The 17037-nt window shown below is 40.8% G+C and overlaps 1 protein-coding gene across 8 annotated transcripts in view; it reads right to left on the bottom strand.

Annotated features, from left to right (window-relative positions):
* SRGAP3 (SLIT-ROBO Rho GTPase activating protein 3) overlaps window positions 1-17037 on the bottom strand; it is a 268677-nt gene that overhangs the window by 88526 nt on the left and 163114 nt on the right. For all 8 annotated transcript variants that reach the window (XR_005023182.2, XM_036877778.2, XM_036877782.2 and 5 more), the window contains exon 4: window positions 11740-11802. Coding sequence is in view for 7 of the 8 variants with exons in the window: in XM_036877778.2 (XP_036733673.2) it covers window positions 11740-11802 (63 nt within the window). In the remaining variant the exon portion in view is untranslated. The remainder of the gene's footprint in view (window positions 1-11739; window positions 11803-17037) is intronic.

Raw genomic sequence — 17037 nt, 5'->3', positions numbered from 1 at the left:
ACAGCACAGAGGAGGGGCCTTGTGGGGGATGCTGCAATGTTTGTCAGCTCAAAACACAACAGATGCATTTCATGATTTAGAATTATACTGAAAATCAACATATTTTTAGCTCAACAATGAAAACACAATAGGGTTTTATTGTTGTTTGTTTTGTATTTGCCTCTTCCGGAAGGATTAGCACACTGGCTACACTCTCAGCTTCTGCCCTTTTTCCTCTTAGGACTACACATGATGCTCAAGGGCTATTAGTGTCAGGCTGATGGGAGTTCAAGGGAAAAGAGGTGAGGTGAGGTGGTGTGTGTGTGTGTGTGTGTACATGTGCACATGCATTGTACATGTGCTAGTGTGTTTTAGAAAGGGCAGCACTATGGGGTGATGAGGACTAGGCAGAGGGAAGGCTAGTTCACTTGACCTTCACTAGGTCAAGTGAATGAATTAATTAATTAATGAATGAATGAAGCCCTGCAGTCTCCTCTGCATCTTGGTCCCAAGTGGAAACAAGCCTTTTCCCTAATATGTGTGATGGAGTTAGTATGTTCAGAGGGTACTACTGGGCATATAATGAGAAAAACTCTAAAGACCCCACCAAAAAACTATTAGAACTAATAACTGAATTCAGCAAAGTTACAGGACATAAAATTGATATACAGAAATCTGTTGCATTCCTATATACTAACAACAAAACAGCCAGAAGAGAAATCAGGAAAACAATTCCATTTACAAGTGCATCACGAAGAATGAAATACCTAGGGATAAACCTATCCAAGGAGGTGAAAGAACTATTCTCTGAAAACTCTAAGACACTCATGATAGAAATTAAAGACACCAATAAATGGAAATCTATCCCACACTCATGGATGGGAAGAATTAATATTGTCAAAATGGCCATCCTTCCCAAAGCAATTTACAGATTCAATGCAATCTCCATCAAAATATCAACAGCATTTTTCATTAAACTAGAACAAATAGTTCTAAAATTCATATGGAACCACAATGGACCCTGAATAGCCAAAAATCCTGAGTAAGAACAAAGGTGGGGGGATTATATTCCCTGACTTCAAGCTAGCTACAAAGTTACAGTAAACAAAAGTATTGTAGTGGCACAAGAACAGACCCACTGATCAATGGAACAGAACAGACAGCCCAGATATAAACCCATGCATATATGGCCAATTAATATACAATAAAGGAGCCATGAATATACAATGGGGAAAAGACAAACTCTTTAATAATTGGTGTTGGGAAAACTAGACAGATACATGTAAGAGAATGAAACCTGATTACTGTCTAACTCCATACAAAAAAGTATACTTGAAATGGATCAAAGACCTAAATGTGGGGGAGCAAAGATGGCGGCATGAGAAGTCACACAGAAACCTCCTCTCAAAATCACATAAAACATAAAAATAAAGCAAATACAACTAATTCTGAAAAAGCAAACTGAAGACTGCAGAACGGACTGCCTACATTTGGGGAAAAAGAGAAAACCTCAGAGAAAATGGTAAAGATCTGGCAGCACCCAAGCCCTTCCCCCACCCGAGCCCACAGGTGGAAGGAAGAGAAACAGATCAGGGAGGGAGTTCTAATAGAAGCCCAGGACTGCTGAACATTCAGCCCCGGAGATCTGCTCCAGGACCACAAACCCACATTACATGGTACTCTGCAGATTAGAGGGTTGGAAAGCAAAAACAGGTGGAATACTTGGAAAGACTGAGATTCCAGCTGCTTGTAGAGAATAGGTATGCACCACTGGCCCCCTTGTGACAAAAGAAAGGCAGGCAGTTTGAAGGATTTTGCAGCAGCAAGAGGGGTGCTAAAGGGGCAAAGATTACAAAGAGCTCAATGTTCAGGAGAAAGGGCAGGTAGTCAAAACCTTCCTGGCATACTCAGTGCAATAGGTTGGAAACTCTGAGGAGCTTCAGACGTTCCATCGCCCCCTGGCTGGCAATGCAGCCCCAAGCAACCCCCTCCCCACTGCTGCGGTATGCAGCCTGCTGCTTTCTCCTCCTGGCAGGCACCTGTCCAGCTCCCTTGTGGCCCCGCCATCACACCAGGCCAGCCAGAGAGTGGCCCTGCCCATGGTAGATACAGAGGTGTAGCACAGAGGCTCCCCACTGTACCCTCAGCCCACTGGACCTGGCAGTGGAGGCAGGTGTTACAGATGGGAAGGCAGGAAACCCTCTCAGCTGAGCTCTTTCCTCCCAGCAGGTGCCAGTTCCCCTCACCTGTGACCCCTACCATTGCTGATGGCAGGTCCAGAGAGTAGAGCTTCTGGACACTAGAGGGTGCCACCTACACAAAGTTATTATTCCATAGAAAACACTAAAAAAATGAAGTGGCAAAGGAATTTGGTCCAACAAAATTACAGTGAAACTGAAATTACCAATCTTCTTGATAAATATTTTGAAATAAAAGGTATAAACATGCTCATGGAGCTACAGAAAAATATTCAAGATCTCAGGGAGGATTTCAACAGAGACAGAAACTTTGAAAAATACAGTATCTGAAAGGAAAAATACAATGGAGGGATTTAAAAGCAGATTTGATGAGGTAGAGAAGATGTCACATGAAATAGAAGTTAGAGAACAGGAAAACAGAGAAGCTGAGGCACAGAGAGAAAAAAGAATCTCTAGGAATGAAAGACTATAAGAGCTGTAGAACCAATCCAAACAGAACAATATTCACATTAGAGGGGTACCAGAAGAAAAAGAGAGAGAAAAAGGGATAGAAAATCTCTTTGAGAAATAATTGTTCAGGACTTCCCCAATCTGGGGGAGGAACCAGTGACTCAGGTCATGGAAGTGCAGAGATCTTCCAATACAAGGAACTCTAGGAAGACACCACCAAGACATATAATAATTAAAATGGCAAAGATCAAGGACAAGGAGAAACTACTGAAAACATCCAGAGAGAGAAAAAATATCACTTACAAAGGAAACCCCATCGGGCTATCAGCAGACTTCTGAGCAGAAACCTTACAGGCCAGAAGGGAGTGGCATGATGTATTTAATGCAATAAACAGAATGGCTTCCAACCAAGAACACTCTACCTGGAAAGATTATCATTTAAATTTGAAGCAGGGATTTAAAAATTTCCACATAAGCAAAAGTTGAGATAATTTATCACCAGCAAACCATCTCTACAAGAAATTTTAATGGGACTGCTCTAGATGGAAATGCTCCTAGGGCTAAATAGCTGTCACCAGAGAAAATAAACCTACTAAAAGGTAGAAGAACAATTAATTACTAAAATACAAAATTAAATCAATTACTCACAAAGTTAGTCAAGGGATACACAAAGAGTACAGAATATGATACCTAATATATAAAGAGTGGAGGAGAAAGAAGAAGGGGAGGGAAAAAAAGAACCTTTAGATTATCTTTGAAATAGAGTAATAAGTTATTTAAGATAGACTGTTAGATAGTAAGGAAGCTATCCTTGAACCTTTGGTAACCACAAATCTAAAGCCTACAATGGCAAAAAGTACATACCTATCAATAATCACCCTAAAGGTAGATGGACTGAATGAACCAATGAAAAGACAGAGTTGCAGAATGGATAAAAAAAAAAACAAGACCCATTTATATGCTGCCTATAAAAGACTCACTTCAAACTCAAAGACATACACAGACTAAAAGTGAAGGGATGGAAAAAGATATTTCATGCAAATAATAGAAAAAAGCAGAAGTAGCAGTACTAATATCAGACAAAATAGATTTCAAAAACAGAGAAAATAAAGATCAGAGAAGAAATAAATAAAATTGAGAAGAAAAAATCAATGAAACCAAGAGCTGGTTCTTTGAGAAAATAAACAAAATAGATAAGACCCTAGCCAGACTTATTAAGAGAAAAAGAGAATCTATGCACATAAACAGAATCAGAAATAAGAAAGGAAAAATCACGACGGCCCTCACAGAAATACAAACAATTATTAGAGAATACTATGAAAAATCTATATGCTAACAAGCTGGAAAACCTAGAAGAAATGGACAACTTCCTAGAAAGTTACAACCTTCCCAGACTGACCAAGGAAGAAACAGAAAATCTAAACAGACCAATTACCAGCAGAGAAATTGAATCGGTAATCAAAAAACTGCCCAAGAACAAAACCCCTGTCCCAGATAGATTCAAAACTGAATTTTACCAGACATATAGAGAAGATATAATACCCATTCTCCTTAAAGTTTTCCAAAAAACAGAAGAGGGAATATTTCCAAACTCATTCTATGAAGCTAGCATCACTCTAATATGAAAAGCAAGCAAAGACCCCACAAAAAAGAAAATTACAGACCAATATTCCTGATGAATATAGATGCAAAAATACTCAACAAAATATTAGCAAAGCGAATTAAAAAATACATCAAGAGGGTCATACACCATGATCAAGTGGGATTCATCACAGGGATGCAAGGATGGTATAACATTTGAAAATCCATCAACATCATCCACCACATCAACAAAAAGAAGGAAAAAAAACATGAGCATCTCCACAGATGCTGAAAAAGCATTTGACAAAATTCAATATCCATTCATGATAAAAGCTCTCAACAAAATGGGTGTAGAGGGAAAGTACCTCAATATAACAAAGGTCATACATGACAAACCCACAGCCAACATCATACTTAACAGCGAGAAGCTGAAAGCTTTTCTCTAAGATCAGGAACAAGACAGGGATGCCCACTCTCCCCACTGCTATTCAACATAGTACTGGTGGTCCTAGCAATAGCAGACAAAACAAAGAAATACAAGGCATCCAGATTGGTAAAGAAGTCAAACTGTCACTATTTGCAGATGACATGACATTGTACATAAAAAACCCCAAAGACTCCACTCCAAAACTACTAGAACTAATATCTGAATTCAGCAAAGTTACAGGATACAAAATTAATACACAGAAATCTGTTCCTTTCCTATACACTAATGATGAACTAGCAGAAAGAGAAATCAGGAAAACAATTCCATTCACAATTGCATCAAAAAGAATAAAATACGTAGCAATAAACCTAACCAAGGAAGTGAAAGACCTGTACCCTGAAAACTACAAGACACTCTAAAGAGAAATTAAAGAGGACACTAACAAATGGAAATTCATCCCATGTTCTTGGCTAGGAAGAATTAATATTGTCAAAATGGCCATCCTGCCTAAAGCAATCTACAGATTCAATGCAATGCCAATCAAAATACCAACAGCATTCTTCAACGAACTGGAATAAATAGTTTTAAAATTCATATGGAACCACAAAAGACCCCAAATAGCCAAAGCAATCTTGAGAAGGAAGAATAAAGCTGAGGGGAATCTCGCTTTCCAACTTTAAGCTCTACTACAAAGCCACAGTAATCAAGACAATTTGGTACTGGCACAAGAACAGACCCATAGACCAGTGAAACAGAATAGAGAGTCCAGAAATTAACCCAAACATGTATGGTCAGTTAATATATGATAAAGGAGCCATGGACATACAATGGGGAAATGACAGCCTCTTCAACAGCTGGTGTTGGCAAAACTGGACAGCTACATGTAAGAGAATGAAACTGGATCATTGTCTAACCCCATACACATAAGTAAATTCAAAATGGATCAAAGACCTGAATGTAAGTCATGAAACCATAAAACTCTTAGAAAAAAACATAGGCAAAAATCTCTTGGACATAAACATGAGTGACTTCTTCATGAGCATATCTCCCCAGGCAAGGGAAACAAAAGCAAAAATGAACAAGTGGGACTACATCAAACTATATAGCTTCTGTACAGCAAAGGACACCACCAATAGAACAAAAAGGCATCCTACAGTATGGGAGAATATATTCATAAATGACAGATCCGATAAAGGGCTGACATCCAAAATATATAAAGAGCTCACACACCTCAACAAACAAAAAGCAAATAATCCAATTAAAAAATGGTTAGAGGAGCTGAACAGACACTTCTCCAAAAAAGAAATTCAGATGGCCCACAGACACATGAAAAGATGCTCCACATCACTAGTCATCAGAGAAATGCAAATTAAAACCATATTGAGGTATCACCTCACACCACTAAGGATCGCCACCATCCAAAAGACAAACAACAACAAATGTTGGTGAGGATGTGGAGAAAGGGGAACCCTCCTACACTGCTGGTGGGAATGTAAATTAGTTCAACCATTGTGGAAAGCAGTATGGAGGTTCCTCAAAAAGTTCAAAATAGAAATACCATTTGACTCAGGAATTCCACTCCTAGGAATTTACCCTAAGAATGCCACAGCCCAGTTTGAAAAAGACAGATGCACCCCTATGTTTATAGCAGCACCATTTACAATAGCCAAGAAATGGAAGCAACTTAAGTATCCATCAGTAGATGAATGGATAAAGAAGATGTGGTACATATACACAATGGAATATTATTCAGCCATAAGAAGAAAACAAATCCTACCATTTGCAACAACATGCATGGAGCTAGAGGATATTATGCTCAGTGAAATAAGCCAGGTGGAGAAAGACAAGTACCAAATGATTTCACTCATGTGTGGAGTATAAGAACAAAGAAAAAATGGAAGGAACAAAACACCAGAAAACTCACAGAACCCAAGAATGGACTAACAGTTACCATAGGGAAAAGGACTGGGGAGGATGGGTGGGAAGGGAGGGATAAGGGAGTGGGGGAAGAAAGGGGGCATTATGATTAGCATGTATAATGTGGGGAGGTATGGGGAGGGCTGTACAACACAGAGAAGACAAGTAGTGATTCTACAACATCTTACTATGCTGATGGACAATGACTGCAATGGGGTATGTGGAGGGGACTTGGTGATGGGGGGAGTCTAGTAAACATAATGTTCCTCATGTAATTGTAATGATACCAAGAAAAAAAGACAGAGAAAATAACAAGAGACAAAGAAGGACATTACATATGATAAAGAGGTCAGTCCAACAAGAGGATATAACCATTATAAGTATCTATGCACCCAACACAGGAACACCTACATATGTGAAACAAATACTAATAGAATTAAAGGGGGAAACAGAATGCAATGCATTCATTTTAGACTTCAATATACCACTCAGTCCAAAGGACAGATCAACCAGACAGAAAATAAGTAAAGAGACAGAGGCACTGAACAATGCATTAGAACAGATGGACCTAATAGATGTCTACAGAGTGCTCCACTCAAAAGCAGCAGGATGCATATTCTTCTCAAGAGCACATGGAACATTTTCCAGAAGAGATCACATATTAGGCCACAAAAAGCCTCAACAAATTAAAAAAGATTGAAATTGTGGCAATCAGCTCTCAGACCACAAAGGTATGACACTAGAAATAAATTATGCGAAGAAAACAAAAAAACCCACAAACACATGGAGGCTTAACAACATGGTCCTAAATAATTAATGGATCAATGACCAAGTTAAAACAGAGATCAAATAATATATGGAGACATATGAAAACAACAACTCAACACCCCCAAGTCGGTGGGACACAGTGAAGGCAGTTCTAGGAAGAAAGTACATTGGAATACAGGCTTACTGCAAGAAAGAAGAACAATCCCAGATGAACAGTCTAAACTCACAATTAATGAAACAAGAAAAAGAAGAAAAGAAATGAGGCCCAAAGTCAGAAGAAAGAGGGACATAATAAAGATTAGAACAGAAATAAATAAAATTGAGAAGAACAAAACAATAAAAAGAATAAATGAAACCAAAAGCTGGTTCTATGAGAAGATAAACAAAATAGATAACCCCCTTAGCCAGACTTACCAAGGAAAAAGGAGAGTATATATACACACATAAACAGACTTGAAAATGAAAAAGGAAAAATCATCATGGATACCATGAACTACAAAGAATTATTAGAGAATACTATGAAAAATTATATGCCAACAAATTGGATAACCTAGAAGAAACAGACAATTTTCTAGAAAAATATAACCTTCCAAGACTGACCCAGGAAGAAACAGAAAATCTGAACAGAACAATTAGCAGCAATGAAATCGAATTGTAATAAAAAAAAACTACCTAAAACAAAATCCCTGAACCATATGGCTTCACTGCTGAATTTTATCAAACATTTAAAAAAGAGCTAATACCCATTCTTCTCAAAGTTTGCCAAAAAACTGAAGAGGAGGGAATACTTCCAAACTTATTCAGTGAGGCCAGCATCACTCTCATATCAAAACCTGACAAAGACACCACAAAAAAATAAAATTACAAACCAATATCTCTGATGAACATAGATATAGAAATCCTCAACAAAATATTAGCAAAACAAATTCAAAAATATATCAGAAAGATCATCCATTATGACCAAGTGGGATTTATTCTAGAGGTGCAAGGATGGTATAGTATTTGTAAATCCATCAATATCATACACCACATTAACAAAAAAAAAGATTAAAAATATGATCATCTCAATAGATGTTGAAAAAGCATTGCATTTGACAGAACTCAAAATCCATTCATGATAAAAACTCTCAACAAAGTGGATATAGAGGGTATGTACCTCAACATAATAAAGGCCATATAAGACTAAACCACAGCCAACATCATACTTAGCAGCAAAAAGCTGAAAGCTTTTCCTCTAAAACTGGGAACAAGACAAGGATGCCCACTTTCCCCACTTTTATTCAACATAGTACTAGAGGTCCTAGTCATGGCAATCAGATAACACAAAGAAATAAAAGGCATCCAGATTGGAAAGAAAGAAGTTAAACTGTTTGCAGATGACATGATATTGTACATTGAAAACTCTAAAGAACCCACCAAAAAACTAGAACTAACAACTGAATTCAGCAAAGTTGCAGGATACAAAATAAATACACAGAAATCTGTTGCATTCCTATATACTAACAACAAACTAGCAGAAAAAGAAATCAGGAAAACAACTCCATTTACAATTGCACCAAAAAGAATAAAATACCTAGGAATAAATCTAACCAAAGAGGTGAAAGACCTATACTCAGAAAACTATAAGGCACCCATGAGAGAAATTAAAGAGGATACCAATAAATGGAAATAGATCCCATGCTCATGGACAGGAAGAATTAATATTGTCAAAATGGCCATTCTGCCTAAAGCAATCTACAAATTCAGTGCAATCCCTATCAAAATACCAATAGCATTCTTCAACAAACTAAAACAAATAATTCTAAAATTCATGTGGAACCACAAAATACCCCAAATAGCCAAGCAATCCTGAGAAAGAAGAACAAAGTTGGGAGGATTATGCTCCCTAACTTCAAGCTCTACTACAAAGCCACAGTAATCAAAACAGTTTGGTACTGGTACAAGAACCAACCCATAGATCAATAGAACAGAATAGAGAGCCCAGATATAAACCCAAGCATATATGGTCAATTAATATATGATAAAGGAGCCATGGATATACAATGGGGAAATGACAGCCTCTTCAACAGCTGGTGTTGGCAAAACTGGACAGCTACATATAAGAGAATGAAACTGGATTACTCTCTAACTCCATATACAAAAGTAAACTTGAAATGGATAAAAGAACTGAATGTAAGTCATGAAACCATAAAACTCATAGAAGAAAACATAGGCAAAAATCTTTTGAATATAAACATGAGCAAATTTTTTCTAAACACATCTCTTCAGGCAAGGGAAACAAAATAAAAAATGAACAAATGGGACCACATCAAACTAAAAAGCTTCTGTACAGCAAAGGACATCATCAGAACAAAAAGGCAATGTACAGTATGGGAGAATATATTCATAAACAATTTATCCAATAAGGGGTTAACATCCAAAATAGATAAAAAACTCATATGACTCAACACCAAAAAAAAAACCAAATAACCCAATTAAAAAATAGGTGGAGGATCTGAACAGACATTTCTCCAAAGAAGAAATTTAGATGACCAATGGGCACATGAAAAGATGCTCTACATCACTAATCATCAGGGAAATGTATATCAAAACCACAGTGAGATATCACCTCACAGTAGTCAGAATGGCCACTGTCCAAAAGACAAGAAATAACAAATGTTGGCAAGGATATAGAGAAATGGGAACCCTCCTACACTGTTGGTAGGAATGTAAATTGGTGCAGCCACTGTGGAAAGCATTAAGGAGGTTCCTCAAAAACTGAAAACAGAAATACCATTTGACCCACTAACTCCATTTCTAGGAATTTACCTGAGGAAAACAAAATTCCTTATTTGAGAAGATACATGCATCCCTATATTTATTGCTGGATTATTTACAATAGTCAAATTATGGAAGGAACATAAGTGTCCATCAACAGATTAACAGATAAAGAAGATGTGGTACATACACACAATGGAATATTATTCAGGTATAAAAAAAGAAATTCTGCCATTTGTGACAAAATGGATGATCTAGAGGACATTATGCTCAGTGAAATAAGCCAGGTGGAGAAAGACAAACAGCATATGATTTCACTTATTTGTGAAATCTAAAAACAAAACAAAACAGAATGAACAAAATAGCAATAGACTTACAGACACTGAGAAGTGACTGGTGGTTACCACGGGGAATGGATCAGGATGGGAAGGTAGGGAGGGTGAAGAGGATAAAGGGGCACAAAAATTCTCAATCATAATGTAAGTTGGTCACAGGGATGGTAGTACAGCATGGAGAATATGGTCAATGATTCTGTAACATCTTCCTATTTTGACAGATAGTAACTGCACTAGTTGGGGTGAGGATTTAATGATATGGGTAACTGCTGAACCAATGTGTTGTATACTTGAAACCAATATAAGATTGTATATCAATGATACTTCAATAAAAAAATAATTAAATGAATTAAAAATAAAAATAAAAAGTTTCTTGAAACCCTGGGGAGTCCACCACCTGCTAGCCACCCAAGATGTGAACAGAGAAAGGTAATTATACCAAAGACAGGGGTTTGCTCACAGCCTATTGTACTTTCCCTTCATACCAGAGATTTTCAAATATAATTTTAGAAGCAGAATCCCCACTTTTAATGAGAGACTTCATAAGGAATCCCCACATACTTAAAACAACAACTTTACTCTATCTTAAGTGTAAAGGGCCTAGTGCTCTGTCCACTGGGGCTATCCTGCCCTGTTTCCCCAGTCTGTCCCTGGGGCTTTCCACATTCCTCCCCAAGGAAGCCAAAGGCTCCTCAAACCACAGTCGGTAAATCCCCGCATCATTACCTGGTGTGCTAGTGTTCCCCATTCACTAGCCTTCTTGGATTCTAACATCCATCCCAAGTCCAGTTAGATCTTGCCTCCACAGTCAGTTCTGGGCCAAACCATGATGATCTGAAATTGTTCCTTGGAAATGGCAAGGCATGCCCACCCCCAGCACCTCATGTGATCCACAGAACGGTACTCCATTTTGCAGGTGAGACTACTGAGATCCAGATGAGCTACGTGCTTGCTGAAGGTCCCACAGTCAGTAAGGAGCATAGACTTCAGCCTGTCCTACCTGACTCCAAACCCACACCCTGCCTCAGGACCCGCTGCGTCCATGCTCCCCCAGCTTTCACTCTATGTCTTCTGCCTTAGTAGGTAACATATTCCCATGGTGGCAGGTCTGAATCTCTTGAGCACTTATACAAACTAAAATGCCCAGGGCCCCTTCCAGATGTAGAGAATCAGAAGCTGGGGTTACAGCCATTATATCACACCATGAGGACCTCTGTTAGTTGGGCACAAAATGCTAACTAGATTTCTGATTAGCCGCCCTCCAGCTCTGTGTGCCGAAGGAAGGGGACCCAACCCCAAACATTAGCAGAGTCTGAGCAGGACTTACTGTGTAAAGCTCATTGGTGACCTTCAGGAGCTCCTCATGCATCTGCAGGCCAATCTCCTTGCTCTGGAATAAGGAAGAACAAATGTCAGAGGGAAAAGGTCATTGGTAGCATTGACCAATTTCCTTTTCAACACAGAAAGAGCAGGAATACTTGGGGTGGGGTGGGAAGGGTACAGAAATCAACATAAACCCCATTGATCTAGACTTGAATTCCTCAACTTGTAACAAATATATAGAGAAAGGCTCCTTGCAAATGGAATTCCCTGGCCATATAAGTCGGGGAACCCTACATATCACCGCCCAGTGTTGATGATTCACAGAGATATCACCACATAAAAGATTCTGAGAAGCCCCACAGCCAATCGGCACATTCATCTTTCTTTAATTCTGTGGGTCATAGGCTAATGTGAGCAGAGTATGTGTTCCTAGCTCAATACTCATTAACGTCTCATGAGAGTGGGGTTCCATAGAACACAGTTTGAGAAATAATGATCTAGCATCTCAATCCATCACAAGCAGTACAGGTTAACGGACAGCCCACTGAAGCACAGGGCAAGGCAGGAGGAGGGGGTTCTCGCCCCCACTGCATCACCGACTGGCCGTGTGGTCTTGCAGCCATAGTTACTGCATCTATAAAATAAAGAGCTTAACGTAAAGCATCCCTTCCTAAAGTATGGTCTGGGGGTCACTGCTGGCAGAATTAAAAAAGGGGCAGAGGCTTCTGGGACCAGATATGTTTGGTAAAAGCTGGCAGAACAAAGTGAGACAGGTTTTCTTACTGCAGAACTTTCCAGAGGTTTTTGTACCCTCATGTGCACAGACTTCCTAAGGGGGCTGCAGTGTATATTTTAGTTGGCCTCATTCTTTTCCCACAGAGTGACTTACACATTCAGTATATTGATGAACATGAGTCAGAAAACAGTGAATAAATTATCTCTAGGTTTTACCCAGCCTGAAGAGTCTAGGATTCTCTATTACTGTATGTATTATGATGACGACGATGATGATGATGGTAAATACTCTTTGCCATACTGAAAATATTCCACACTGAAAACGGGTTCCCTGATGCCGCCCCTGAGAGCTGAGCCACCCTGCTCTCCCTTGAGCTCCCTCAGCCTCAAGCATGACCAGCAGCTGATGGGCAAGGACCAGTCTTCCTCTTGTTCCTGCACAGTCAGGAGCTCCCAGGCTCAGCAGCAGCTGAGGAAGCTCAGTACCAGACATGAGGCCCTCCTAGGCTCCTTCTCCCTGCCCCACAGCCTTTCTCTCACTCCGAGGCCTGAAATTGCCAAGAATCACCCAACTGAAGGTAGTCCTTGTCTGCACCAGATCTCTTAACAGAGCCACATCTCTGGAGTTATTCCAGAGATGGACCTTGACCTCCCTCCAATCTGGTGGCTCAAGAAAGGGGACCCAATCCAGAACCACAGCAGAGCCTGAGTAGAACCTTCTGGGCAGAGCTCATGGGGAAGCCTTCAGTCACATCCTGTGCATCCACAGTGGGACTTGATGAAGCCAACCACTCTGCCCATCTTCTTCTATAGTCCTAATTCTTGCAAGAAAACAGTCTGTGCCTTGGTTTCCCCTGTGGCCCCTCCCGGTGAAGTTTGCCCCACTGCTGACTCCAGACTCCACAACACTCCCTAGTGACCTCCTCTTGATCCTCAGTCTTGCCAATATCTGACACTCAAGACCTAATTTCTTATGTATTCATATTTATGATCTAACTTTTTTGATAGGTAATAAATATATATGTTAAACAAGTAAAAACTAAAAAGTAAGCCTCCAGACTCCTAGAACCCCACCAAGAGGCAAGTGCTATTAGAAGTTTCTTCTGATACCTTCCAGAAACAGCCTATGGATATACAAGCATACATCTGGATAGGGTATGTTCTTTATTAACAAAAATTAGAGTATTCTATACACACTTTTGCAATGAGCTTTTTCTCACCTGAGAGATTTTTTCCCTTGTAGCTCCTCCATCCTTTTTTTTTTTTTAACAGTTGTTTGGGGTTTCATATGCTAGATGTATCATAATTGACCAGCTCCATAGTAATGGACATTCAGGTTGTCTCTGGTCTCTTAACATTTGAAGCAATGGTAATGGTGAACATCCTAATACCCATCATTGTGCACATAAGCAGAGACCCCAGTCAGATAAAATTTCAGAAGCAGCTCTGCTGGGAATAGTCCTGCCTCCAAAATTCCCACCAGCTTTGCCTTCTCAGGCTCTGTTCCAGCTAGTGCCACAGCACTCCTGACCTCCACTTGTACTTCTCAGTGACCCACAGCCATGTCACCAACTCCATGGTCCCCTCTCTTGGGCTTTGTCCTATATGACCTTGAGCCCAAGTTCAAAGACCTGTATCTTCAGCAGTTGCAAAACAGTATGGTCTGGATGTCTCCTCATCGCATCAACTCAAATTGTTCAAGAGCAAACTCCTGAACTTTACCCCATCCCCTTGAATTTGGCCAACTGGATAATATCTTCCCAGGCATGGCAACTGGATATCTTGGAGTTATTTCTGACACTGTTTAAAAATTCCTCCTCCACAATCCAATTTGTCACTGTGTCCTGTCTTCATACTGCACAATCCTTTGTTCTCTATAGCAGGCAATGAGCTGAGGACTTCCAGGGAAGCTGAACCCACCCCATCTCAAGATGGTGGATTCTGGTATATGCTGTTAGTCCAGGGGATGTGACCTAACTGGACAGAAGAGAAGAACGCTCCTTAATCATTTGGCTAGGTGCTAAATTCAGATATCTCAGATTATTAAGGGAAAGGATTTAGCTTTTCTAAATGCCTTAAGCTTTTTGAACACCAGCAAAAAAGCATGGAGTCCCAGTTGCTACCAGCAGGCCTCATAGGATCAGAAAAGGAAGCAGCCTTAAGTGGCAGAACAAAAGAAACCTGGTTCCTTCTACATCTCCTAGGAAACTGGTAGAACTGAACCCAAAACCTACCTACCTGTGAACTTCCAGTTCTGTGGCTTTGCTGGTTAGGCCACTTTAAGCTGGGGTTTTCTGTTACTTGCAGCCAATAGCATCCTAAGGGATCCATTTCCCACCACCAGTCCCAGAGCAAACACATCCACAATGCAGGACCCAGATTGCTGCCACTGCCCCTTAACAAAGTCCCCAACTTTTGTACTGACCCTGCAAAACTGTGCAGTGTACTTTCCTAAAAAACTGTTCACTGTGTTCCTCCAAATCCTCCTCAGTCCCTACAGGATCAAGGCCCAGTTCTTTAGTTTGACTTTCGAGGCTCTATGCAACTAACCCAGGCCTGGTTATACACTAGAGAGGGCTGAATTTTGGAACCACGGAGACCAGGACTGGAGGTGGGGCTTTAAGCCATTTGACTTCTGGGCACCTCAGCTTCCCCATGTGTAAAAGGAGCACCTGCTTCTGCCCTACTTGGTACTTATCATGGGAAGTGTAATCATCTTGCTTGTTTACTTGTTTCTTCATTTATCATTTGTTTCCTCCACTTGACTATAAGCCCCATGAGCACAAAAAGACTTTCTCTCTGGTGGTAGAGGCTCAGATCCCCCAGCAGCTCCCAGCCAGGAGTGCCCTTCAGGGATGGCCTGATCAAGAGGACAAGGTAATATTCCCTCCAAAGACTGACAGGTGTCTGTTCAAAGACAGATGTGTGTGGGGCATAGAGGTTCCTGTCTCCATTGAGACAGCACTAAAGGATTGCTCCATCTTTAGAACTCCCCATAGGGCTGGCTAGGACTTCCAATAAGGCAGAGGAAAGACTGCACGGAGAGGGGCTGGAGGTCTGGATCTTGTGTTTCCTCAGTGGAACTGTAAGCCACCAGAGGAAACCTGCCTGAGCTCTGCTCATCTCCCTCTCATCACCAAGCATAGGGTTGGCCACAGAGTGAGTGCCCTGCAAAAAGTTTCTGAACTGCATAGGACTTAGAGGCATTTTGTTATTTTTTTAATGGTTGGGGATGGTTAGGAAGGGAAATATTCTCAACTACAGTTCCAGAAACTACTGAATGAGGAACCCAAACCAAACGTTCCACCAGAAACAGGAGGCCAAAACCCTGATAATCTCTAGCAGACCATCACACCCAGTCCTTGGGGACCCACGTGGAAACATAATAGCACTCAATGCCCACATTTCTAACATGACTTTCATGCCTTCAGAGGTCAGTGGTGGCAGGCTGTTTTATGCACAGGAAGTATGTGGACTGTGGAAAATGATTACACTGGGCCAAGGATGGCTCAGCCACAACAGCCATGGTTCCTCAGGGTTGCAAGGGCAGAGCCCTGTCTTTCTGACCCAAGTAAGTCTGTAAAATCAGGTAGCAGGTGTTTCCCACCCTGTCTCTTTCTTCTGCCCATAGCTAAGTCCTGTTAAACTCCCCTTAGGACCAGATAACACTTTGATATGGGGGCCTGTCCTGGGCTCTGACAATGGTTTGCAGCATCTCCCGCCTCTAACCACTAGATTCCAGTAGCATTCTCCACCCTGACCCAAAGTTGTGACAAAATTATCTCCAGACATAGTCAAATGTTCCCTGGGGGACAAAATGGCCCCACTTTAGAACCACTGCCCTAGACCAATGGCTCTGAGGGGCAGCTTCTCCAGCCTGCAGACGTTTTATTTGGCCATTCACTGTTTTCAAAAATTCTGACTTGTTTCTCAGCATTTAAAAATCAGAAAATTCCCCTTACAAGTCTTGATTTTTAGCTTCTCCTGAAAACTAGAAAAATCTGGCAATACTGAGCCACCATTCAGAGTATGGCTCTCCTTTGTATCTCTGGTTGGCCACAGTGCCCAGAATCTCCTGTCCATGGCACCCATCTGGTCCACAGAGGCATTTGAGTTTATGACCCAGAAACCAGTGGGGTCTCTTAGGGAGGTGGCCATCTGAATCCACTGATGTTCATCAAGGAACGGCAGCCCCAGACCTGCTGGACTGGACCCTGGGAGAGTGCCTTCTAAACAAGCATGCTTCCATTTGAGAAGCGCTGAAGAGCCTGCTTCCTGAGACTGAACCTCTTGGCTCACCCATGGATACGAAACCATGGCCTCCATGGATTCCCAGCAACCCCTGAACCCATCCTCCTGCCAGCACTACCTCCTCTTGCACCTCTGTGGCCAATTCTTCACCTAGCTTTGATTCATTTTACACAAGCATTTATTATTAAAATAAAAATCATCTGAAAATACCTACTAGATACCAGTCTTACACAAGGCCCTAAAGACACAGAGCTGCATGAGACATGTTCTTGCTTTACCAACTGCAGCTAGCACTTATGGAGCACTCTCCACATGC

The sequence above is a fragment of the Manis pentadactyla genome, chromosome 1 (genome assembly GCF_030020395.1).
Source record: "Manis pentadactyla isolate mManPen7 chromosome 1, mManPen7.hap1, whole genome shotgun sequence".
Taxonomy (NCBI): domain Eukaryota; kingdom Metazoa; phylum Chordata; class Mammalia; order Pholidota; family Manidae; genus Manis; species Manis pentadactyla.
This window is presented reverse-complemented; position numbering and strand designations above follow the sequence as displayed.